The sequence below is a fragment of the Prosopis cineraria genome, unplaced genomic scaffold (genome assembly GCF_029017545.1).
Source record: "Prosopis cineraria cultivar Desert tree isolate PC_DT_omini unplaced genomic scaffold, ASM2901754v1 PC1, whole genome shotgun sequence".
NCBI lineage: Eukaryota > Viridiplantae > Streptophyta > Magnoliopsida > Fabales > Fabaceae > Prosopis > Prosopis cineraria.
In genome coordinates this window covers 3,916,335-3,935,139 of record NW_026555332.1, presented here as the reverse complement: position 1 = coordinate 3,935,139, position 18,805 = coordinate 3,916,335, and the positions used below count along the sequence as shown (strand labels likewise).

The following is an 18,805-nucleotide window of genomic DNA, read 5'->3' as shown; positions in this document are numbered from 1 at the left end:
GTGTGCGGCTTGGGCAAATTAACAATTCCTAGTAAATATACACAATGAAGGGGTTTTTGTCAGTGTAAATGAACTACATTTTTTAAAAACAGAACAAAAGAATTGGATTAAAAGGAAAATTAGTTACATTTATTTTAAAGTTCCAAGGACCTGATCTCAATTTTGTAAAGCTTCTTCCTATTCAAAAATACATTCCACATGGCACGACATCAAATTGTTCCACGAGTTTTCCGCAACACCAACAATCTGCAAAATCTGAAGAGATCAGAATCATACATTTTCAGCACCAACTGTTCGCAACTCTCCTGCACTCTGAGAAGCAGCCAACATCTTTGCAGCCAACCTTTCTTCCAGAGCTCTTGCACCTCTCTCTCTGCAACAAGAAAATCAGTCCCAGTGGTACAGCTTTTATTTTGTCACAACAGACCACAGATTAAATCAACGGTCTTTAATCAGAAACAAACTGTCACTTGGAATCAAGTTTGATCAGCTAGATTTAGTTGCCCACTATTTGTCAGAAAATGAGGTTGCCGACTCTTCAAACCAAAGCAAAAGGTGTGTTCTATTTTCATGGTGGGAAGTAGAAGTATCAAGAAACGAAGGACAGGTTTTGTTTTAATTCTCTTTATTCTTAATTATTCATTGAGCATTACAAATGTTATATGGCAGCTAAAAAATTGTATATAAAAATTTTCTTCTGTGGTAAAATGACACGAGAAGTAACAAAGGAAAAAAAAATCTCCTTTCTTTTCTTTTTAGCTTAAGTTACCAGCAAGCAAGTCAATCCTACAGGAAAAAAAATAAAAGTAAAGCGCAAAAGAAAAAGGATAGACCTAAACTCTATTATCTAGTCACCTGATAGCTACCTTATGAAATCATTTCAGTAGGAATGTCCATCTGAGAATGGATTGATACATTCAATTAATATTAAAGTATAGAATGTGACATTACCGTCTCCGAGATGCTTCAGAGGGGTCAGAACCAGGCAAGGGTTCACCCCCTAGAGTGGGACCTTGCGCATTATTAGAGGCATCATATCTTCCACAGAGCATTCGATGAAATATTGATGCAATAGGGTCTATGATTGGTCTGCAAGAAGGATAAAAAAACGAAAAGGAAAAAAGTACTTAGAGCGTGAAAAGTCAGAAGTCCTGGCATATAATCATATATCACAGTATTTGGGCTTAAGGCCTTTTTGTTTTGATTTGTACTTTCCTCCATTTTACACCAAAAAAATCATATATAATAGTATATCAAAACTTTAACTTACCTCAAAAATTCTGGGAAAAATGTGGAGAAAGCAAAATCATCACTTGGGTCACCCTTGAGTTTTGTTTCTACTCGCCTCTGCCAGTATCTAAGGTAAATCCAACTCATGTATGTCCCAAATATTACAGTGGGAAGACATGATACTGCCTCTAGTATCCAGAAGCTCAAAGCAATGGAAAGCAGTATAGCAATAGATGGTAACCACTGAAAAAGGTTTAAAGTGGTGACATTCAGGGTACAGGAAAGACTTGATCCTTCTGAAAAGTAACAAATTTGAGAAAAGAGGGAAGTGTATTAGACCTTCACTTTTATCTTGAGGAGAGGTAGCTCTTGATCTGGCATCATTTGCTTGACGCCAACCAAGAAGCCAGAAATAACTCCATGAAATCCGGAAAATGGCATATACCTAGAACAATATGAAAGAGTGAAAATCAAAAGTTGCAGTTCAAAAAAGTGCAAAATGTCAAAAAGAATCATATTGTAAGAAGCAAAGAAGTTACGCAGTAAGCAAATTGACTATCCAGGTTTAACATGATTAGCACATCTTTTTAAGCTTAAAAGCATTGCACTAGCAAATTTTCTCATATACTGAAAAAAGAAAGGGCGCAAGTGATCCAGCTTGAAAAGGGCCTTTATTTACCACCGCATGACAAAATGTAGCACCAATTTCAACGTGCTGAAAGACCTAACAACTAATTGAAGAAGTCTAACGAATTTACAGGGAGTGCAAAACACATTATCTCAGATGGATATGGATTTCATATACTTACAGGTAAATTTCTTGCCTCGTAATATAGTACAAGGCAATAGCAGTGATGAAGATACACACAGAAGTCAGAAAGTTAGCCACAAAGATGAACTTCAAAAATTCCCTAGAACCCCATACAGGTTCAAGCAGCTTTCCAATGAAAAGGAGGCCAACGGTGCTGACAATTACCTATAAAAATGAATTGTCACAGCTTTGAGGTGTACAATTCATGCAGTCCATAAGCATAATTTGAAGTAACCATAAGTGCATAAAACATACCCCATAAATGGATTGTTCAATATAACCAGCTGAAACGAGGTTCCAGGCAAAAGGGATTGTTCTGCGAAATGAATTGAACAGGAAAAGAATTGAGTCATCCAACCAACAAATGAAAACTTTCAACAATTGCAACCTCGTCAAACTTTGGACAAATGATCAACAACCGTAGTTGCCAACTAAAACAAACCATGTCTTAAACCACATCTGCATAAAACGTTATTAAGTACAAGCAAGCAAATAGAACTTAAAAGCATCACTAAGCACAAAAAAACAAAGCTTTTCAAGGAAAAAAGAAGATCTCAATTCATGAAGAGTGAAGAATAATTATAATGATGACTACAATTTTAAGTTTATCCTACTATAATTGTCTCATGTTCTTATTAGTACAATTTATAACAGACGAAGTTAGGCATTATAAAAAATAAATAAATAAATAGAAGAAGTAGACAATATTAACTTCTTTTATCACATCATCATTAGAAGACAACAATCGACTGAAACACTTTCAGTCAAGCATCATGTTGTACAGCAATCCAGTTTGAAACAACAAAAATGTCTGAACCTTCTAAAGCATAAAAGTACATCTATCTCACCATAGTCATACGTTTTCCTTGGACACACACAAAAAAATAAAAAAAAGGAGGGAAAAAGAGTCTATCGAGCAGCCCTTTGCCTTCTTCTAGAAGGAGAAATAATTCAATTTCAGCCAGAAAATTTAAGCAAAAGTTTCCTTCCAGTAGAAAGGATTGAGATTGTCCACGGAAGAAATGGCAGTCCAAACAGATAGGATAACAAAACTTGGCCAAGGAAAATTAAGCAAAATGACCACGTTCACCATGGAATTTTAGGATAATACTGGTAGAGTTTAAGTGTTTAAAGCAAGTTAGATTGCACTGATTTCAATTCTAAAGAAAAACTACTCATTCCAAAGTCCACTCTCCGCCAAACCGATAGTAATGACAACGCAATCAAAATATTATTCAACACCACAAACTTAGATGCCACCACAACGTAACTCAGAAAGTTGATTTCGATCATTCAATAGGTAATAAAGAAAACTGATCGCATAGATTAGATGCAAATTACAGTTCAATGTGCAAATCAAAGCTATTAAGCTGTTGATCCAAGACAGAAATTTCAAGCAACGCCATCACCAGTTTCCAACAACTCGGTTTATTGCTTTCGATAGTCCTTCACTGGTCATCACTCAGACACCGAAACTCAATACCACAAAATTTGAGCAGCAGGCACTAGATCAAACCATACCTGGCGGGAATAAGGGCCAGGTAAGTAACAGCAGAAGGGAAAATCTGAATCACAATGTGGCCACCCACCAGTACCACCGCTAGGCCTTTGCACAAACGAGTAAACCCAGAAAAAAGGCTCGTGCCCTGCCAATAATCAGTCAGAGTGAGAAAAATCGCGAATCGAACCGCCTAATAACAATTAAACGAAAGAAATGGAATTCCAAGATCAGAATCGAAAGAGTTCAAGAATGAAAATCCGGGAGAGAGAAAAAAAGATCCGTATCGTACCCCTGAGAGAGCGGGAGTGCTCATGGCGGGTGAGAATGTGAGCTGGGATTCACGTTAGTTGCTGAGATAGTAGGGTACAGAAAATGAAGATCAGAGAGCCTTGGTGAAGCGGAAGATAGAAGTAACGTCCATTGACGTGAGCTCGGGTTTGTCACATGATTCATTTAGCGTTTCAAGTCGGTCTCGGGATCGACGATCTATCTAGCGCGTTTTGAATGCCTAACGATTGTCGATTGTTACTGTCCATCATGCGCGCCTAATGTACGCTAATCTTGACCGTTGAATCTGTAACCTGAGCGTCATTAATAAATAACGACGTCGTTTCTGTGGATGCATCTTGCCCGTTGAAATTCCCAACTAATCACCGCCTTCCATTGTAAGTAGGGAAAGTTACATTTAAAGATCCCTGATAACATAATTTACATTTTTTCTTGGCCAGAATAACATTATTTACATTTGAAGACCTTAAAATTTCAAAATTTTAGATAAAATTCATGTCTTTGGATAGAATTGAAATTTTTTGAGTTAATTTTTCTGTAACACTAATTTTTTACATTTTTAATAGTCAATTCTTCTATTTTTTAATAATTATCTTAAATATTTTTAATATTCATTTTCTGTATTTTTAATACTGAAAATAATAATTTTAGTATTAAAAATAGTCAAAATAAAAATATAAAATATGAGTATTAAACATATTTAAAATAATTATTAAAAATTGAAGAAATAAATATTGAAAATGTTAAAAATAAGTATTTAAAATATGGAATACAAGTACTACAAAAATATTGAAAATATAAAGGATGAGTATTTAAAAATTCAGTTAAGAAAATTTTAATCCCAACCAAAACCATATTCCCTTTCTAAAATTTTAGATTGCTTAATTATAATTAATATTTTTCAAAGGTTTTAGATATCATTCTTCCCAATAAGTAAAAAAACGTAAAATAACAGCTTCTCCCTCGGACCGAAGGCGTTTTGTTTTTCGAAGCTTCCACTTACAAGAGAGGAATGAAGCTGTGAAGCTTCTTCCGTTCTTCTGTCCCGTCGCTGGTGTTTGTTTGGTTTGGCGTAGGTCAAGTTCGTGTTCCATTCTACCTCACCGAATCACTCACCTTCTTCCTTCACTGCTTCAGCATTGTGGTGGTGTTTATGTGCCAGCTTCAATTCTTCCTTTCTCTTCCCTGTAGCGTCGGTGTGGGTTGGTATGTGTAATCTTCTTCCTCCTACCTCTTGATTCTTGCATTGGGTAGTTATGAAGTGGGGTTAAAGGGAAATTGGAGTAAAATTTAATTGAATTATGGAGGCTAAAGAGTGCATTTTGGGAGGTATTTTCTTAATTGTATTTTCTGGTTGTTGAGTGAAGGTGGGAAGAATTTAAATTCTGATTTCAGGACTCTTTTAACTTAAATCTTGTTATGAGATGAAATTTAAAAGTCTTGTAACTTCAAAATGATGATGGAAAGATGTTTGACTAGAAATTTCAAGGATTAAATTTACTTGTTTTGTGTTAGCTATGGGGATGCATATCGAGTGTTTGAGGAAATGCTTGGAAAAAAAAAAAAAAAAAGCAATGCATTGTGTTGGGAAGATGAACATATAGGGGATACTATTGGATAATTAGGAGTTACAAAATTCCTATGTTGAAACCGGAAAATATTACATGTTCGAACATGTATATTCAATTTTACATGATTATATGTATATATTGTTGAGGAGCAGAGCTCCATTTTGCTGTTTTGATCTTTTGGGTTGTCATCGAAATTTTGGGAAGTTTAACTTATGGAGAAGACTTTGCTTAAATTTCGTCAATGAGTGTAATATTTTGTATATAAGAACTAATGCTCTTGTGTGTGTGTGTGTCTATCTATATGAATGTTTATAATTTTTTATATGTTTTCAGGCTTTAGGAATGAGGGTTATTCCATATTCCAGCTGGTCACACCTACTAGTTTATGGCGTGACAGTAGAGAACGAACACTATTCCATTAGTCTCAATACGCGCATTACAATGACCCTTATTTCCTTTTATAAATACTAACCAACTAACTACCTTAACTACCCGTTAACCTCTTAATTAACTCCTATTTATCTGTAAAGACAAAGTCCAAATTAAGGTTACAAAGGTCCAAGATAAAAAAACATCTAACGTCAAAATCAAATCCCCAATCCCTTACCACTGCCAATCTCTGTATCTCATTCTCTTCCTTGGACCCTAATCTTGACCTGGTTAAGCCCTGTCTGCCGGGCTTTATCTCTCCATTTTCCACCTCCTCTCCTCTCGCCACTAAACCCCCAAAAAGTTAAGAAGAAGCACAAGAAGAAAGAAAGCCCTCGAACAAGCTTGTCCAAACTGAGGCCAATCGTACACCTCACTTTGAACAATCGTTGAACGTGATATCCAGTTCAAATTTCTCATCAAGTCTAAACAATTCCTATCCAAGCAACCTGAACACGTGCTACGCCTTGACGATGCTGGCAAGCTCTACCATGAGTTAGGGTTTCCCCGTGGTCGGAAGGTTTTCCCGCTCAATCCAGCGCCATCCTGTAATTTTTGAAACTTATAGGCACACTGATGGGAAAAGGTGGTTTGGCTTCACAGAGTTTATGGAGGAGTTGCTTTCAGAAGAGCAATCGATCATGGACACCATGGAGACGGACCGAGTAGATAAAGTTCGCAAATTGCTGATGATGTCTGCCAATAAGCGGATTCCTTTAAGTAAGATTCATCATTGCAGGATGCTATTTGGGATTCCAGATGACTTCAGAGACCGGGTTGTGAAGTACCCGAATTATTCAGGATAGTGGTGGAGGGTGATGGGAAGAGAATACTGAATTGGTCAATTGGGACCCTTCGTTGGCTGTGAGTGCACTTGAGAAGGAGTTCATGATGATGAGGATAGGGCTAAGAAGGCATTTAAGTTTCCTGTGAAATATGGAAGGATTTGGATTTGGACATGGATGATAAAAGGAAGCTCAATTTGTTGAATACACTTCCATTAGTAATCCCTTATTCAGAGGGGTCTAAATTGGATGTATGGACCCTGGAGGCAGAGAAGTACAGGGTAGGGGTGATACATGAGTTCTTGAGCTTGACATTGGAAAGAGGGCTTCGATTCATCACATTGTGGTTTTAAGGAGGAGTTTTGTTTAACTAAGCACACTTACCATATGCTTCTGAGGCAACCCAAAACGTTTTATTTGGCAGGACAAGAGATGAACTGGGTTGTGTTCTTAAAGGATGCTTATGACGAAAAATGGTGCTTTGATTAGAAGGATCCGCAGGTGATCTTCAATGAGAAGCTTTACAAGTATGCTCAGATGCAGGAAATTGATCCCAAATCTGATTTTGGGGCCAAAAACACCATACTTGGCTCTCTAAATAGTTATAATAATGAAAATAACGTTAGGATGGCAAGATGGTCTCCTACATTTTTAATGGCAATTGATTTCAATTTTATCAATTGGCACAAGAGTGGCTTCTTGAGTGATTACCCAAAATAGGGGGGAATTGTCAGATTTTTTAGCTTTAAGTGATGACTTTTTAGGTTTCAGTCTTCATACTTTCTTTTGTGTCTCAAAATTCTCTTTTTATTCCTACTTTCACTGCATAATTTTTACAATGATACACTAAACTACTAAGTCCAAAACAAATTAATACATATTCACATAATCATAGCTATTCAATGATTGAAAAGACAGAACTGTCAAATTTCAATAGAAGGAAACATTGACCCAATTTTTAATTTAATTTAGCCGAGTTTAGAGATTTTATTCCACAAAGAGTCGAGTCTTAATAATTAAAATAATTGACTCATTTTAAGCTACGGGAAATGATTGACAAGTACTAAAGCCTATACCACATACCATATTAATAATCAAAAGGCCTCCTTGCTATGGATTTACAAATTTACATGAAACTGTACATAATTATAAAGCACGTAGCTCAGGACTGCAGCAAAATCAATGCAGCCCTTCTCCATATTTGAAAGCTACAGTATCTAACCAGAACATTGCATATCAAGACTTTTGGATTTTTTTTTTTTTTGAAGTGTTTAATTGTATCGTCTATGTAACTATTTCACCTGCCTGACATCAAAATGGCGATACTGCATTACCAGCGAATCAATAAACCTCCATCTTGTATCTATCGCAAAAGAAAATGATTTCTTTCAATGGAGAAACCCAGAAATTTGATGACAATATCATGCCCCGACTGCATATCTTTTTGGAGCATCAAAAATTGGCTGCAAGTAAGCTTCAGAGAGACACGCTAGAACCCGATGGCAAGCCATAGCAGAAGATGTAACGATGACAATAATGCAAGCCCAGCAAAACCTCAGCATCAATATGGGATCTCTACTTGCAGATTTTAGTGCCTTAGAGAATATTACTCTAAGTCGCGGATCTCTAAAGATGGAAATATAATCATATGCAGGCAAGGGTGATCTAGCAGGTAAACCTGATTCTATGTTGCCAGGTCCATTTGCCTGGGAATACCGAGACACTGTGATTCCTTGTCCAATAATTTAATTACTCTTTGGCACATTATGTCAGCTATGATCTCACAAAGATGTTGGCGAAATGGCTTTGCCTCCTTGGATACCATTGCTTTGATTAATGAAGCTCCATCCTGTTCATTCAATGAAAAGTGAGTTTCTTACCCAGTGAGAGAGGATTATATAAGCCATGTAAAAACACCCATCAAACACAAATATACCGTCTGCATGCTCCATTTGGCTTTCCATTAAGAATATACTAAATTACCCAAACTTATCATGCAAGATAGTAGAATAAGAAGAGTCATCAAAAGCTGACGCTTTATCCAATTTAGATTTGACGATAAGTTAAATCCCTCAATTTAGAGCCAAAAAATAACAAGCGATAAGAATTTCCATCCTCTTCAAACTAGCACGTAGCATGCGCTGTATCAAACAAACGTAGCAAGTAATCATATGAACATTACCAATCTATGATAAACCAATTGAACATTGAAATGTTAATAAACCAGAATATAATCCCCAATAAGAACCGTGACAAATATTTAAGCGCACAAAAAATGTGATAAATAGCTCATAGCAACTCACAGCAGTCATAAGAAGTCTCCTGAGCACAACACCATCTTTGGATGGTAAAAGCCTCAAGACCAAGTTTGCAATATCAAATACACACCACCAGCTTTATTTGGTAAATGATCAGGGGAAGTCTCATTTTTTGATGCCACTGATTGCAAGGCTTTCCTGATCCAAAAACAAAAGCATCAGAATCAAGAAATGCTCTATCTATCAAATAATTGGAGCATTCTAAAACAGCCCTCCATGAGTCCATTAATTAGATGAGGAAGGCTGAACCTTAAGGGGGGAAAGGTATGAATGGTTCTTGGACACCTTGAGAATGTGGCAAATACAAAACACATTGAGATCATGCACTAAGATTTCAGATTAGACCAAGTGAGGAAGGAAGAGCATACTTGAGTTGGGTGGAATAAGTCTCCACTAATAGACCTCCTATCATTTGTTGTAAGGGAATGAAATCTTGATTCCAAAAATATTAAATGTCACAAATCTTATATCTCAAGAAATTTGACCTTAAACCAATGGTCACGTGGCCTACTTATCACCAATAAAAGAGGGAAAAAACACGTTACAGATTGAGGGAACAATCTAATTTGAGGAAACCAAAAATAGAGCTTCACATGCTAACTACCACGTGTTGGCAATTTAGTTTCAGATTGAATCGTGGCAGTACTATGACATACATCTAAGAAGGTTTCTCCACAACTTAATTTTTTATTGGAGATCCCGATAGCATACACTAAAGGTTTATTCCTTTGAAAGTCAAGTCAGATGTGTTCAAATTTCATACCAACACTAGCTTCCATCCATAGCAATAGCCCAAGATACAAGCTGTCAAAATCCCCAAAGGATACACTAATAGCACAAAATTTAAATTAAAGAAAAACACTAATTAGATAATAAGGTCAATTATGTATAGAATATGAATAACCCATCCCAAATTCAACCCATTTAGTAATTTACACATTTAGCACAAAACTTAAGGAAAAAGGATCACTATATGGATATCGTTATCACATTGTAGTTCACAACAAAATTGAAACATAAAAGTTAAGTACTACGAATAAAAGGGGGGGGAATCAACTGCCTCCTAAAGAACAGAATCCGCAACATAATGATTGCATTTAACTCTCAACATACCTGGTTGCACCTACCCTCAAGAATAAGGAAAGCCTTTGCCATCGGAACTCTTTCTTCCTGTTTAGTAGCACCTGAACAGGAGATATTAAAGTTATAGAGAGAGAGATATATATCAAATAGAAATTTAAAAATAAGTATTCAGTGATCTTAGTATTTTGACAAATATTAAGCAAAAACTGCACTGAATACAAACAACAGTAGCCTACGCAACATAAACCCTTGAAATGCTGTTGAATAAAAAATTTGAATGAAGCATAGCCTGCCAACTCTTAACAGTTAAGATTATCAATTTCTGAAACATCAAGATGGAATATTTACCCTGATTCATGCAAAGATGCGGTTGAACCAAGATTCATATATCAAAAGAATATATAAAAATTTGAATTCTCGATTTTATTTATTGAAAAGGCTCAGGGTTTATTCTCTGGACATAGAAACTACAAAGGAATGATAAAATTTTACAGTAGAGCAGATTGATGGAACAGAATGCATGTTTATGGGACTTCTTATACCGAATGCAATATATTCCTTGATGCTACTGAGTTTTCTGTGAGGAGTTTCCGAACAACAAAAGGATATGCAGCTTCAAAGGTCTTAAAGTTTGGGTCCGCAGCTATAGCCAAACCTGAAATTTTCAAAAGCAAAATTCAAGTTGACAAAAAGAAAATGTAACAAGAATTTTGATAATGCAATAAAACATTTTATATTACTAGATGTTTATACATGCATCATGCAATGAACTACTTATAGGCATCAGCATGATGACAGATGAGTAACCTAGAGTCACGTATAAAGGATCTTCAGTTCTTCACACATTACCTTCCAATGAAGCTAGGGAACGCAAGACAAGTGTATAATATGGTGGCATACGGAAATGATACTTGAATGCTACAGACCAGATCTTTCCTAGAACCTTGAGGAAAATTTATTCAAGATATCAGTGACCGATGAGAGAAAGAGCTATGGGATACTCAACTAAACGATCAAAGCTAATTTGCTTAAATATGGATTATTCGACAAATATAGAAAATAAATATGCAGTAGGCAGCTCTAACGTTGGTTTTATTATCATGAAATAAAGCTTGGTGTTAATATTAACAATGGCATGTGGTAGATGATAGAATCGATTTGTACAATTTCAATAAAAGTAGGAACCACAGTGCTAACATCAATTACAAGCTTCCACTTGAAAAATAAAATCCTTCAATAAAAATAGTTTATGGATTTTCTACTGATAAACAAATGACATCTTTGAGAACCTAGTTTCATTGACTGAGATGGTAACTAACAAAACTCAGATGCTCATTTTACATCCAATTCTTTGAGTTTTCATTTTCTATCATTATTTCATATTTCTAATCCAAGATTCCACAAATTATGCATTGATACGTCAAAGAGCAACCAAGCTACAGTTACTATAATTCATTAAACAAAACAAATTGGGAAAAAAAATCAGAAACATCTTTCATCAAAGAAGCACGATTGTATTTAATTTTTTTTATTAAAAAAGGTACTCAACAAAAGAGACAAACAAATCAGGAAATCAGATTATCTATCACAAGATTATGTTTAATTACTTTAAGATGGGATCAACAAATTCCAACGTTTATAAACCTAGAGTGGAAACCCCTTATTATTCACTAGTATGTTAAATCCACATTGCACATTCTTTTTCCTTTCTGGCCTGAAAACAAACTCCACTTCTACTTAGCACATTCTTATAGCACCATGGTATGAGCACTTAATTCTATTAAGAACTTTATAAAAAACACAAATTTGCCTCAATTAAAACCTATCCACACTCTCAGACGGTAGTTCACAATGTCATCTGAAAGACACGAGTGCATTTACTATCTTTTTTTAAAAATTATCTCACCCTGCTGAACTTCACATCAGGTATCCCATCTTTGAACTCCACTTCCCCCAGGGCCTGTTCTAATTCCTGAAATTTTATAGTACATCTGAAAAGTTAGTTCTATGAAAATCAGCTTCAAAATTAAAAAAATATGCAATGGTATGATGACTATGTCCTGAGACGTAGATATTATACCAAGGTTACAAGTCGGATATTTGTCCCAGACCTCACAACATCCATATCAGTCAGAGCACAAACTAAGGATGCCCAGTCACCATTTACTATATGAACTATCGAAGCAAGCATAGCAAGCTGATGCTTTTTTTCCATCTGACAAAGCAAACCAAAATCCAGAAACCTACCACAAAAAATAAATAGAAAGAAAGCAATAAATAGTTAAAATTTGTGAAATAAAACAAGAATTTACTTTGACTGAAAAGGGAGGGGGCAAATACCCTATTTGTCCCGAGGAAGTGTAACGCAAGTTTCCTGGATGTGGATCAGCATGCAATAATCCTGTTTCAAGAAGTTGCACCAATGTTGCCTCAACACCTTTGTTGACCTGAAGGAATTGGGTAATATAAGTCAGTATTCATCGAAAGAAAGAAAGAAAGAAACTAACTGCTCTGTCATCATAATGAAGAACTAAGACGCCAAAACAGGGCATAGTTTTTTGGCATAATCAGTAATTTGTGGGTAACAAATAATTCAATTGAATAATATGGGATTCAAGTAGTAATACAATCTTTTGATGGCCCGGGGGGGGCTAGTACAATCTTAGAGAATATTAAGCTTATCTTCACTACTTCAATTCAGAAGAACCCATCTTTGTTTTGTTATTGACACTCTCTAGGATCACAATGCCAGATGCTATAATCATAACTCAAATGAGAAGATAAATAAGATGGGATTTCCAACTCAATAACAAATCTTTCTTTTTATAGACAACTCAATAAAAAATCTCTGTAACACTCCCCCTCACGTAGGAGCATATGACAATATATCATAAGCTCCAAGCTTACATCCAAATGTATTTTGTCCAAAGAAAGATTTTGTGAATGAATCAGCTAGCTGAAGTTCAGAATTGGTATACATTGTCTTGGTCAATTTGTACAACAATTTCTCCCTGACAAAGTGAGTCAAATCAACCTCCATATATGCATTGAAGAACTAAGACGCCAAAACAGGGCATAGTTTTTGCCTAATCAGTAATTTGTGGGTAACAAAACATTCAATTGAATAATATGGGATTCAAGTAGTAATACAATCTTTTGATGGCCCGGGGGTGGGGCTAGTACAATCTTAGAGAATATTAAGCTTATCTTCACTACTTCAATTCAGAAGAACCCATCTTTTTTTGTTATTGACACTCTCTAGGATCACAATGCCAGATGCTATAATCATAACTCAAATGAGAAGATAAATAAGATGGGATTTCCAACTCAATAACAAATCTCTCTTTTTATAGACAACTCAATAAAAAATCTCTGTAACACTCCCCCTCACGTAGGAGCATATGACAATATATCATAAGCTCCAAGCTTACATCCAAATGTATTTGTCCAAAGAAAGATTTTGTGAATGAATCAGCTAGCTGAAGTTCAGAATGGTTTATACATGTCTTGGTCAATTTGTACAACAATTTCTCCCTGACAAAGTGAGTCAAATCAACCTCCATATATGCATTGCTGCTGATTCATAGAACGCTGGATTTGAAGCAATAAGAGTTGTTGATTTGTAGAAAGAAAGAGAGGATATGGACAGTATGAAAAGATGGGCTCATGCTGTATCGTATTTATCTTATGAAAACCAACTATGAAACAGATAAATTAGCATTGTGGGAGTAATGGGTACAAATCTCGGGTTACTGTCTACACTTCATTCCAACACTCATGATGCAAAGCTAAGGGACTGAAGGGAGAAATTTCATGTTTTAAACCATTGTGCTCTCCTTTATTTGTTATACTATTGAAAATAAAAGAGTATGGCAATCAAACTAACTCCTAAAAATAATAAGATAACTTGCAACTCAACAAAATTAATAAAGATAAATATGATAGAACTTCTAACTCAGCAATCACCCTCCTTAAGAAACATAAACTACTGATCATAAATATAACCAAGCATTCAATATCTATAAGGGTTTTTGGGACAAAGACCTGTAAATTTACCATGTTTCTTCCAAAATCAATTCACACCCTTTGATCTCACTAATACATTATATAGGCGTTACTGCAACCCTCCCGAGTAACCATTCTGTTCCCTTTGCAATACCTACACGCTCATTCTCTCTCTTCCTACTAAGGTAATGTGGTGGTAATTTATATTACTGCTCACTCAGCATACTACCAATATTAAAAACCTAATAAAAATTGTAATGAAAAAAAACCTGATAATACAGAAAACACATAATAAAATATTACCATGCACAGTTTTACACCCATGTAAAAGACATTATTCATTTGTGTTTACATACCAGATCAAGAAGACGCCTTTTTGCCTCAACTTTCTGCCTCTCCCAATGTACAGAGACATTTCCAACAGAGTTTCCAGTAGATATGGAGAGCAAATCTGTTGGACTTTCACCAACCATCCACTCCATAGTGAGAAACCCGTGTTCGACTTAGATGTTTAAACACTTTTGGCATGCTCATAAAAGCAAAGGGAGAGTGAACTTCCTGATTGTAGAAATAACAAGTCAGTTGAGAGAAAAAGTTATAATGAAGGTTCATTAGAGCCAATTCAACCGCAAAGCTTTAACAGTTAGGTGTTGACCAGGAATTTATGTTACTAACACACCCTTTCAAACAAAAAACTGAGGCTTGAACTTTGAATAAAGGACTGATCAGATGATACTAATCTTCAGATTTCTATGTGGCAAAACTGCATTGAAGAATAAAAAAATATAAAAAGTTATTCAGAAGCTACTGTTGATCAGATTTAGATTTTTCAATTCTAAATTGGTCAATAGCATATGAATGATTCCAAATTTCCAATGCAAAATATCTTAGTAGGATCTGATTCTTGTTAAGTTCTGAAACTATATTTCAAATTCAATCGCCCAGAAAAAAAATAGTGTAATTGGACATAAAGATTTTGCTAGTGATCTAAAAGATCCATTTCTTGAACTCATCATCAGTGTATGTTGTTGTTAATATGATTGAACTCCAACTGATACAATATTAATATTAATTACCTGAAACTTTGAAGCATTGCAGCCTCTAAAGTGTAATCTAATTCGCCAACAAAACCTTTCCCAAGCTCATCAGCATATAAGCGAGGATCACTCTTTCTCTTCGCAAACTTTTGCACCAGTCCTAGCTGAAATAGTTACACCCAGTCACTTGAGAAATTTAATCCTGAACAAAATAGCACAGATATGAAGGTAATAGAGATTAATACAAACCCCAAGGCGAAGGATGAAGATATCCCGCACCACCACATGATGCAAATTTGGACGCTGAACTTTTACGGCAACATTAATTTCATCAATAGTACGGGCAAAGTAAACCTAGGAAATGTAAATGTAGTCAAATAGAAAAAATGTAAACATAATGCTACTTATGTTTAATCAAGCATGGAACTCCTATGACAAAGTATGGAATTACCTGACCAAATGATGCAGCAGCTACAGGTTCCTCGGAAATGTAGCTGAAGAATGACTCCACAGGGGAACCTAATTCTTCCTCAATAATCCTCATAGCATCAGTCCTGGGAAAAGGAGGGATTTGTTCATGAAGCCCAGACAATGCCTGCAAGATGAACTCAATGGGAATATGGAACTAAAAAGTCAAACCATATGCAACATATGATAAACTATTATAGAAAAGGTGGTCCACGAAATTTCGTAGTTCAAAAGCTGTTGAATAGCTTGTAGCACATGAGCACCATGTTAAAGGATGAGCATGGAATCCAAATCACAGAAACTACAAAAAGCCTGGCCATGCATATTAGCATGTAGCTGGTAAAGTATTCGTTTAAAAGACACCGCATAATCCAAAGGGTAAGGTATTTAACAGTAAATTGTTATCACCTAACATGCAGCATCACTACCCATACCAAATTAATAATATTTCTAAAAGCTTGATAAATGATAGAGCACAATGGCGTCTTGCAATCCATGTAGCCGACCCCACCTAGTGGGATAAAGGCTTGTTGTTGTTGTTGTTGTTGTTGTACTTTTTCCAATCAAATAATAACAAGTTTGATTTTAAAATTCAAAAAAGTTCAAAATGTTGAAAGCAACAGTTAGTTACAGAATAAAATAGGAATAAAAAAAAAATACACATGTCCTAATTTAATTGAGGGGGAAAAACTAGCTTACACATATAAGATTAAGTACCTAAGCTTTTCCAATTGTAAATCCGAAATTAGCATGTTTATCACAAGAGGGAAACAGCCAAAAATGAAGAAACAGCGACCGGTAAATACTATTCAACCTAACCTTAGACATCTCAACACCAATGATATCTGGCCTTGTGGAAAGGGACTGACCAACTGCATCAGCAAGCAAATTATTGTAACAAGGATATTGGTAATCTTAAAACTAAAGAAATTAAAAGGCCCGACAGTTATAGGCCATGAAAAGACTTCAGGAACCATAATAATGACATAACAATAGATAAACAAAAGATCATTTAAAATTTACCGTCAGCCTTCAAAGAGTAGATTTATTACCTTTAATAAGGTGGGGCCAAGGCTAAGCATTGTTTCTTTTAACACTATCCCAAAATTATATTGAGATGTTGTACCGTCAACATCCTCTTCTGGATTTGGTTTGATAAATGTTGTGACTCCTGAAGTTCGAATTCTGATCACAGCAGAGGCAAAGGCAGAAAATATCTTCCAAGGCAAAAATATTGCAAAATTAACCAAAATGTACTTCAAGGATGAGTCAAACAAGCTTATCTTGATACAAATTTTAAACCTAACGAATGAAATATTGATTTCAATAAAAAAATAAAGAACAAAATATTGAATCACAAGCTATTTTCAGCAATTATCAAAAGTATATTGGGACAATTCCTGTATTGCAATATCATCATATACGGTTATATCTTTAGCTTGTCTCTCTGACCAACATATGATAACAATCTTGTAAAGTAAAATACAGAAACCTCCATCAGTAAAAGGGAACCCTTGAATAAATGAGTAATGACTTTCAAGTTTTACACAGATTCAGATAACACTAAAATGAAAAGTCATGCAACAGCACTTTAGTTATAACCATTAAATAAAGAAAGAAATGACAGCTTTTTGCAGCAGAGATGTTAAACCTACAATCTAGAGACATAATCCCCGGGCTAGCACACAGTATACCTTGCAATTGATCCTCATACAAATACGTAAAATCAATTATAAGCACGATTTCATCCGTTCTATAGATACCACTGTATTGCATGAGTCTTTAAATGAGCAGGCTGAATAGGTCCTAACTATTAATCATGCGAAAGGTCGATTGAAGAATTCAACATGGGTATTTATAAAATTTGTTCAATTAACTACCTCAAGAAGGCGGAGTGCCACCACATGTGGCCTGCAGCTGAAATACGTAGCAACATCCTGTGGATCATAGACTTCAGGAAGTGGTTTAGACCAAATCTTAGATAAATAGTAGAAGTAACTTGCATAAGCTTCCAATGCTTTGAGATCAGCCATGAGCAAATCCACTCCAGACAGTTCTGGAAGGCAATAAAAAAGCATATCTATGTCACATTACCATTCAGGCATTCACTTGAATGGAAAAAGAGGTATACAATAATGCCCAGTTCACGTAACCGACTGAAACTTCAAATTAAGTGTATGTGACTAATAGAACATCCAAGAAAACCTTGAAGTCTACCTGGGTACCAATGCTGAGGCCAAAAGGAGAGGAAAATGGGGGAGCCTGAGGGTCCTCGAGATTGCGAAGCCATATAAAGTCATCGATTTTCCTCGAAACCATCGGAATCCGGAAGGTCTCGTTTGCCCACTCAACACTTTTGCTAATTCCCTTCTTTATGAACTCCACGTCCTTACGAATCGCCTGAGTGAAGTGGCTGAAATTCCCAGCACTCGCTTCTTGTTTTGCTGGCCTCTTGACGACGCCGTTCCGGTGGCCCGCACCGAGCGCAGCGCGGAGATGGGACCTGACCACGGTGATGCAACCGCCGTGGCCATTGGACAAAGAGACAGAAACAGAACTTTCTGAATGCAAACTGATACCAGCTGATAGTTTAAGGATGAAGAAAAAATAATAATTTAAGAATTTGATTGCAATGTAAAAGCTAATGTTTGATGATGTAGTGCACAAAAGAAATTCATGTGACAGTAATTAATGTGAATGGTAATGTGAGAATGTTGAGGGGATGACGAGAGAGAGAGAAGAGATGTAGTGGTCGTGGGGGTGGCCATGTCAGTTGGGTAAAAGAAAGGGGAGAATGTCATAAAAGGCCCTAAAAAACACATATCTACATGTAGGGCCCCAAGAAATATGAAATTATCCTGCAAAATCAAAGGGCGTTTCATTAATTAAAATTTTTGCTGAAATATAAAAAATGACCTTGCCTGATCTTTTTCACAAAAAAGTAATATCACGAGCAACCAGAGCCACCACACCAGCTACCGAAGCTCCGTCGCTATAAGGGAGGACATCGCCATCAGTAGCAATACCCACATGATGGCTAGAGTTCCAACAATCAAATCAGGTCAAGGGGACAAGGGCTTAAGAAATGATTTGAATCCTTGACCCTTTCATATTGCAAAATATAGTTCACCATTAAACTATCAAAACCATTTAATAATGCATTACAAAATATAATATAGGGTGTTAGTGAGAGAGAGAAAGAGAGTGTGTGTGTTTTATAGCTTTTTGTTTTCAAGCATTAACATGAACTGGTATTAATCATGATTGTATTATTGTTCA

The 18,805-nt window shown here is 35.8% G+C and overlaps 3 protein-coding genes across 4 annotated transcripts; 1 reads left to right on the top strand and 2 right to left on the bottom strand.

The window, feature by feature from the left end:
- Positions 1 to 3: 3 nt before the first annotated feature.
- On the bottom strand, positions 4 to 3,992 carry LOC129308057 (rhomboid-like protein 19). 2 transcript variants are annotated; one of them, XM_054949039.1, is made up of 8 exons: positions 3,832 to 3,992; positions 3,563 to 3,732; positions 2,297 to 2,357; positions 2,040 to 2,206; positions 1,570 to 1,675; positions 1,271 to 1,473; positions 952 to 1,089; positions 4 to 373 (listed from the first exon to the last, which is right to left on the bottom strand). In XM_054949039.1, the coding sequence occupies exons 1-8, from the start codon at positions 3,853 to 3,855 to the stop codon at positions 271 to 273; spliced, it is 972 nt and encodes a 323-aa protein (XP_054805014.1). In that variant the 5' UTR covers positions 3,856 to 3,992; the 3' UTR covers positions 4 to 270. The 2 variants fall into 2 exon arrangements, with proteins under 2 accessions (XP_054805014.1, XP_054805024.1); XM_054949049.1 differs by having other exon boundaries at positions 3,563 to 3,687.
- LOC129322077 (protein WHAT'S THIS FACTOR 1 homolog, chloroplastic) lies at positions 3,854 to 7,448 on the top strand. Its single transcript, XM_054968116.1, is given in 12 exon segments — positions 3,854 to 3,868; positions 4,907 to 5,036; positions 5,735 to 5,797; positions 6,140 to 6,211; positions 6,214 to 6,353; positions 6,355 to 6,625; positions 6,628 to 6,660; positions 6,663 to 6,719; positions 6,722 to 6,769; positions 6,772 to 6,930; positions 6,933 to 6,959; positions 6,962 to 7,448. Coding segments are annotated over 12 exon segments (1,389 nt in total). The 3' UTR covers positions 7,336 to 7,448.
- A 254-nt stretch (positions 7,449 to 7,702) lies between these two features.
- Positions 7,703 to 18,226, bottom strand: LOC129320238 (uncharacterized). Its single transcript, XM_054965579.1, is given in 22 exon segments — positions 7,703 to 8,356; positions 8,359 to 8,464; positions 8,919 to 8,999; positions 9,002 to 9,071; positions 10,047 to 10,117; positions 10,559 to 10,671; positions 10,866 to 10,959; positions 11,923 to 11,988; positions 12,097 to 12,259; positions 12,357 to 12,463; positions 14,378 to 14,509; positions 14,511 to 14,579; positions 15,098 to 15,117; positions 15,120 to 15,222; positions 15,308 to 15,412; positions 15,510 to 15,653; positions 16,346 to 16,400; positions 16,580 to 16,743; positions 17,407 to 17,582; positions 17,744 to 17,767; positions 17,770 to 17,964; positions 17,967 to 18,226. Coding segments are annotated over 22 exon segments (2,472 nt in total). The 5' UTR covers positions 18,061 to 18,226; the 3' UTR covers positions 7,703 to 8,036.
- Positions 18,227 to 18,805: the final 579 nt, after the last annotated feature.

Bases quoted from the DNA above. Each gene is read 5' to 3' on its own strand.
- LOC129308057 (XM_054949039.1), bottom strand. From the start codon at position 3,855: ATGAGCACTCCCGCTCTCTCAGGG. The intron at 2,358-3,562 runs GTATGGTTTGAT...TTCATTTCGCAG, and splicing joins CTGGCCCTTATTCCCGCCAG to AACAATCCCTTTTGCCTGGA. The intron at 1,090-1,270 runs GTAAGTTAAAGT...TCCTTCTTGCAG, and splicing joins TTTTTCCCAGAATTTTTGAG to ACCAATCATAGACCCTATTG.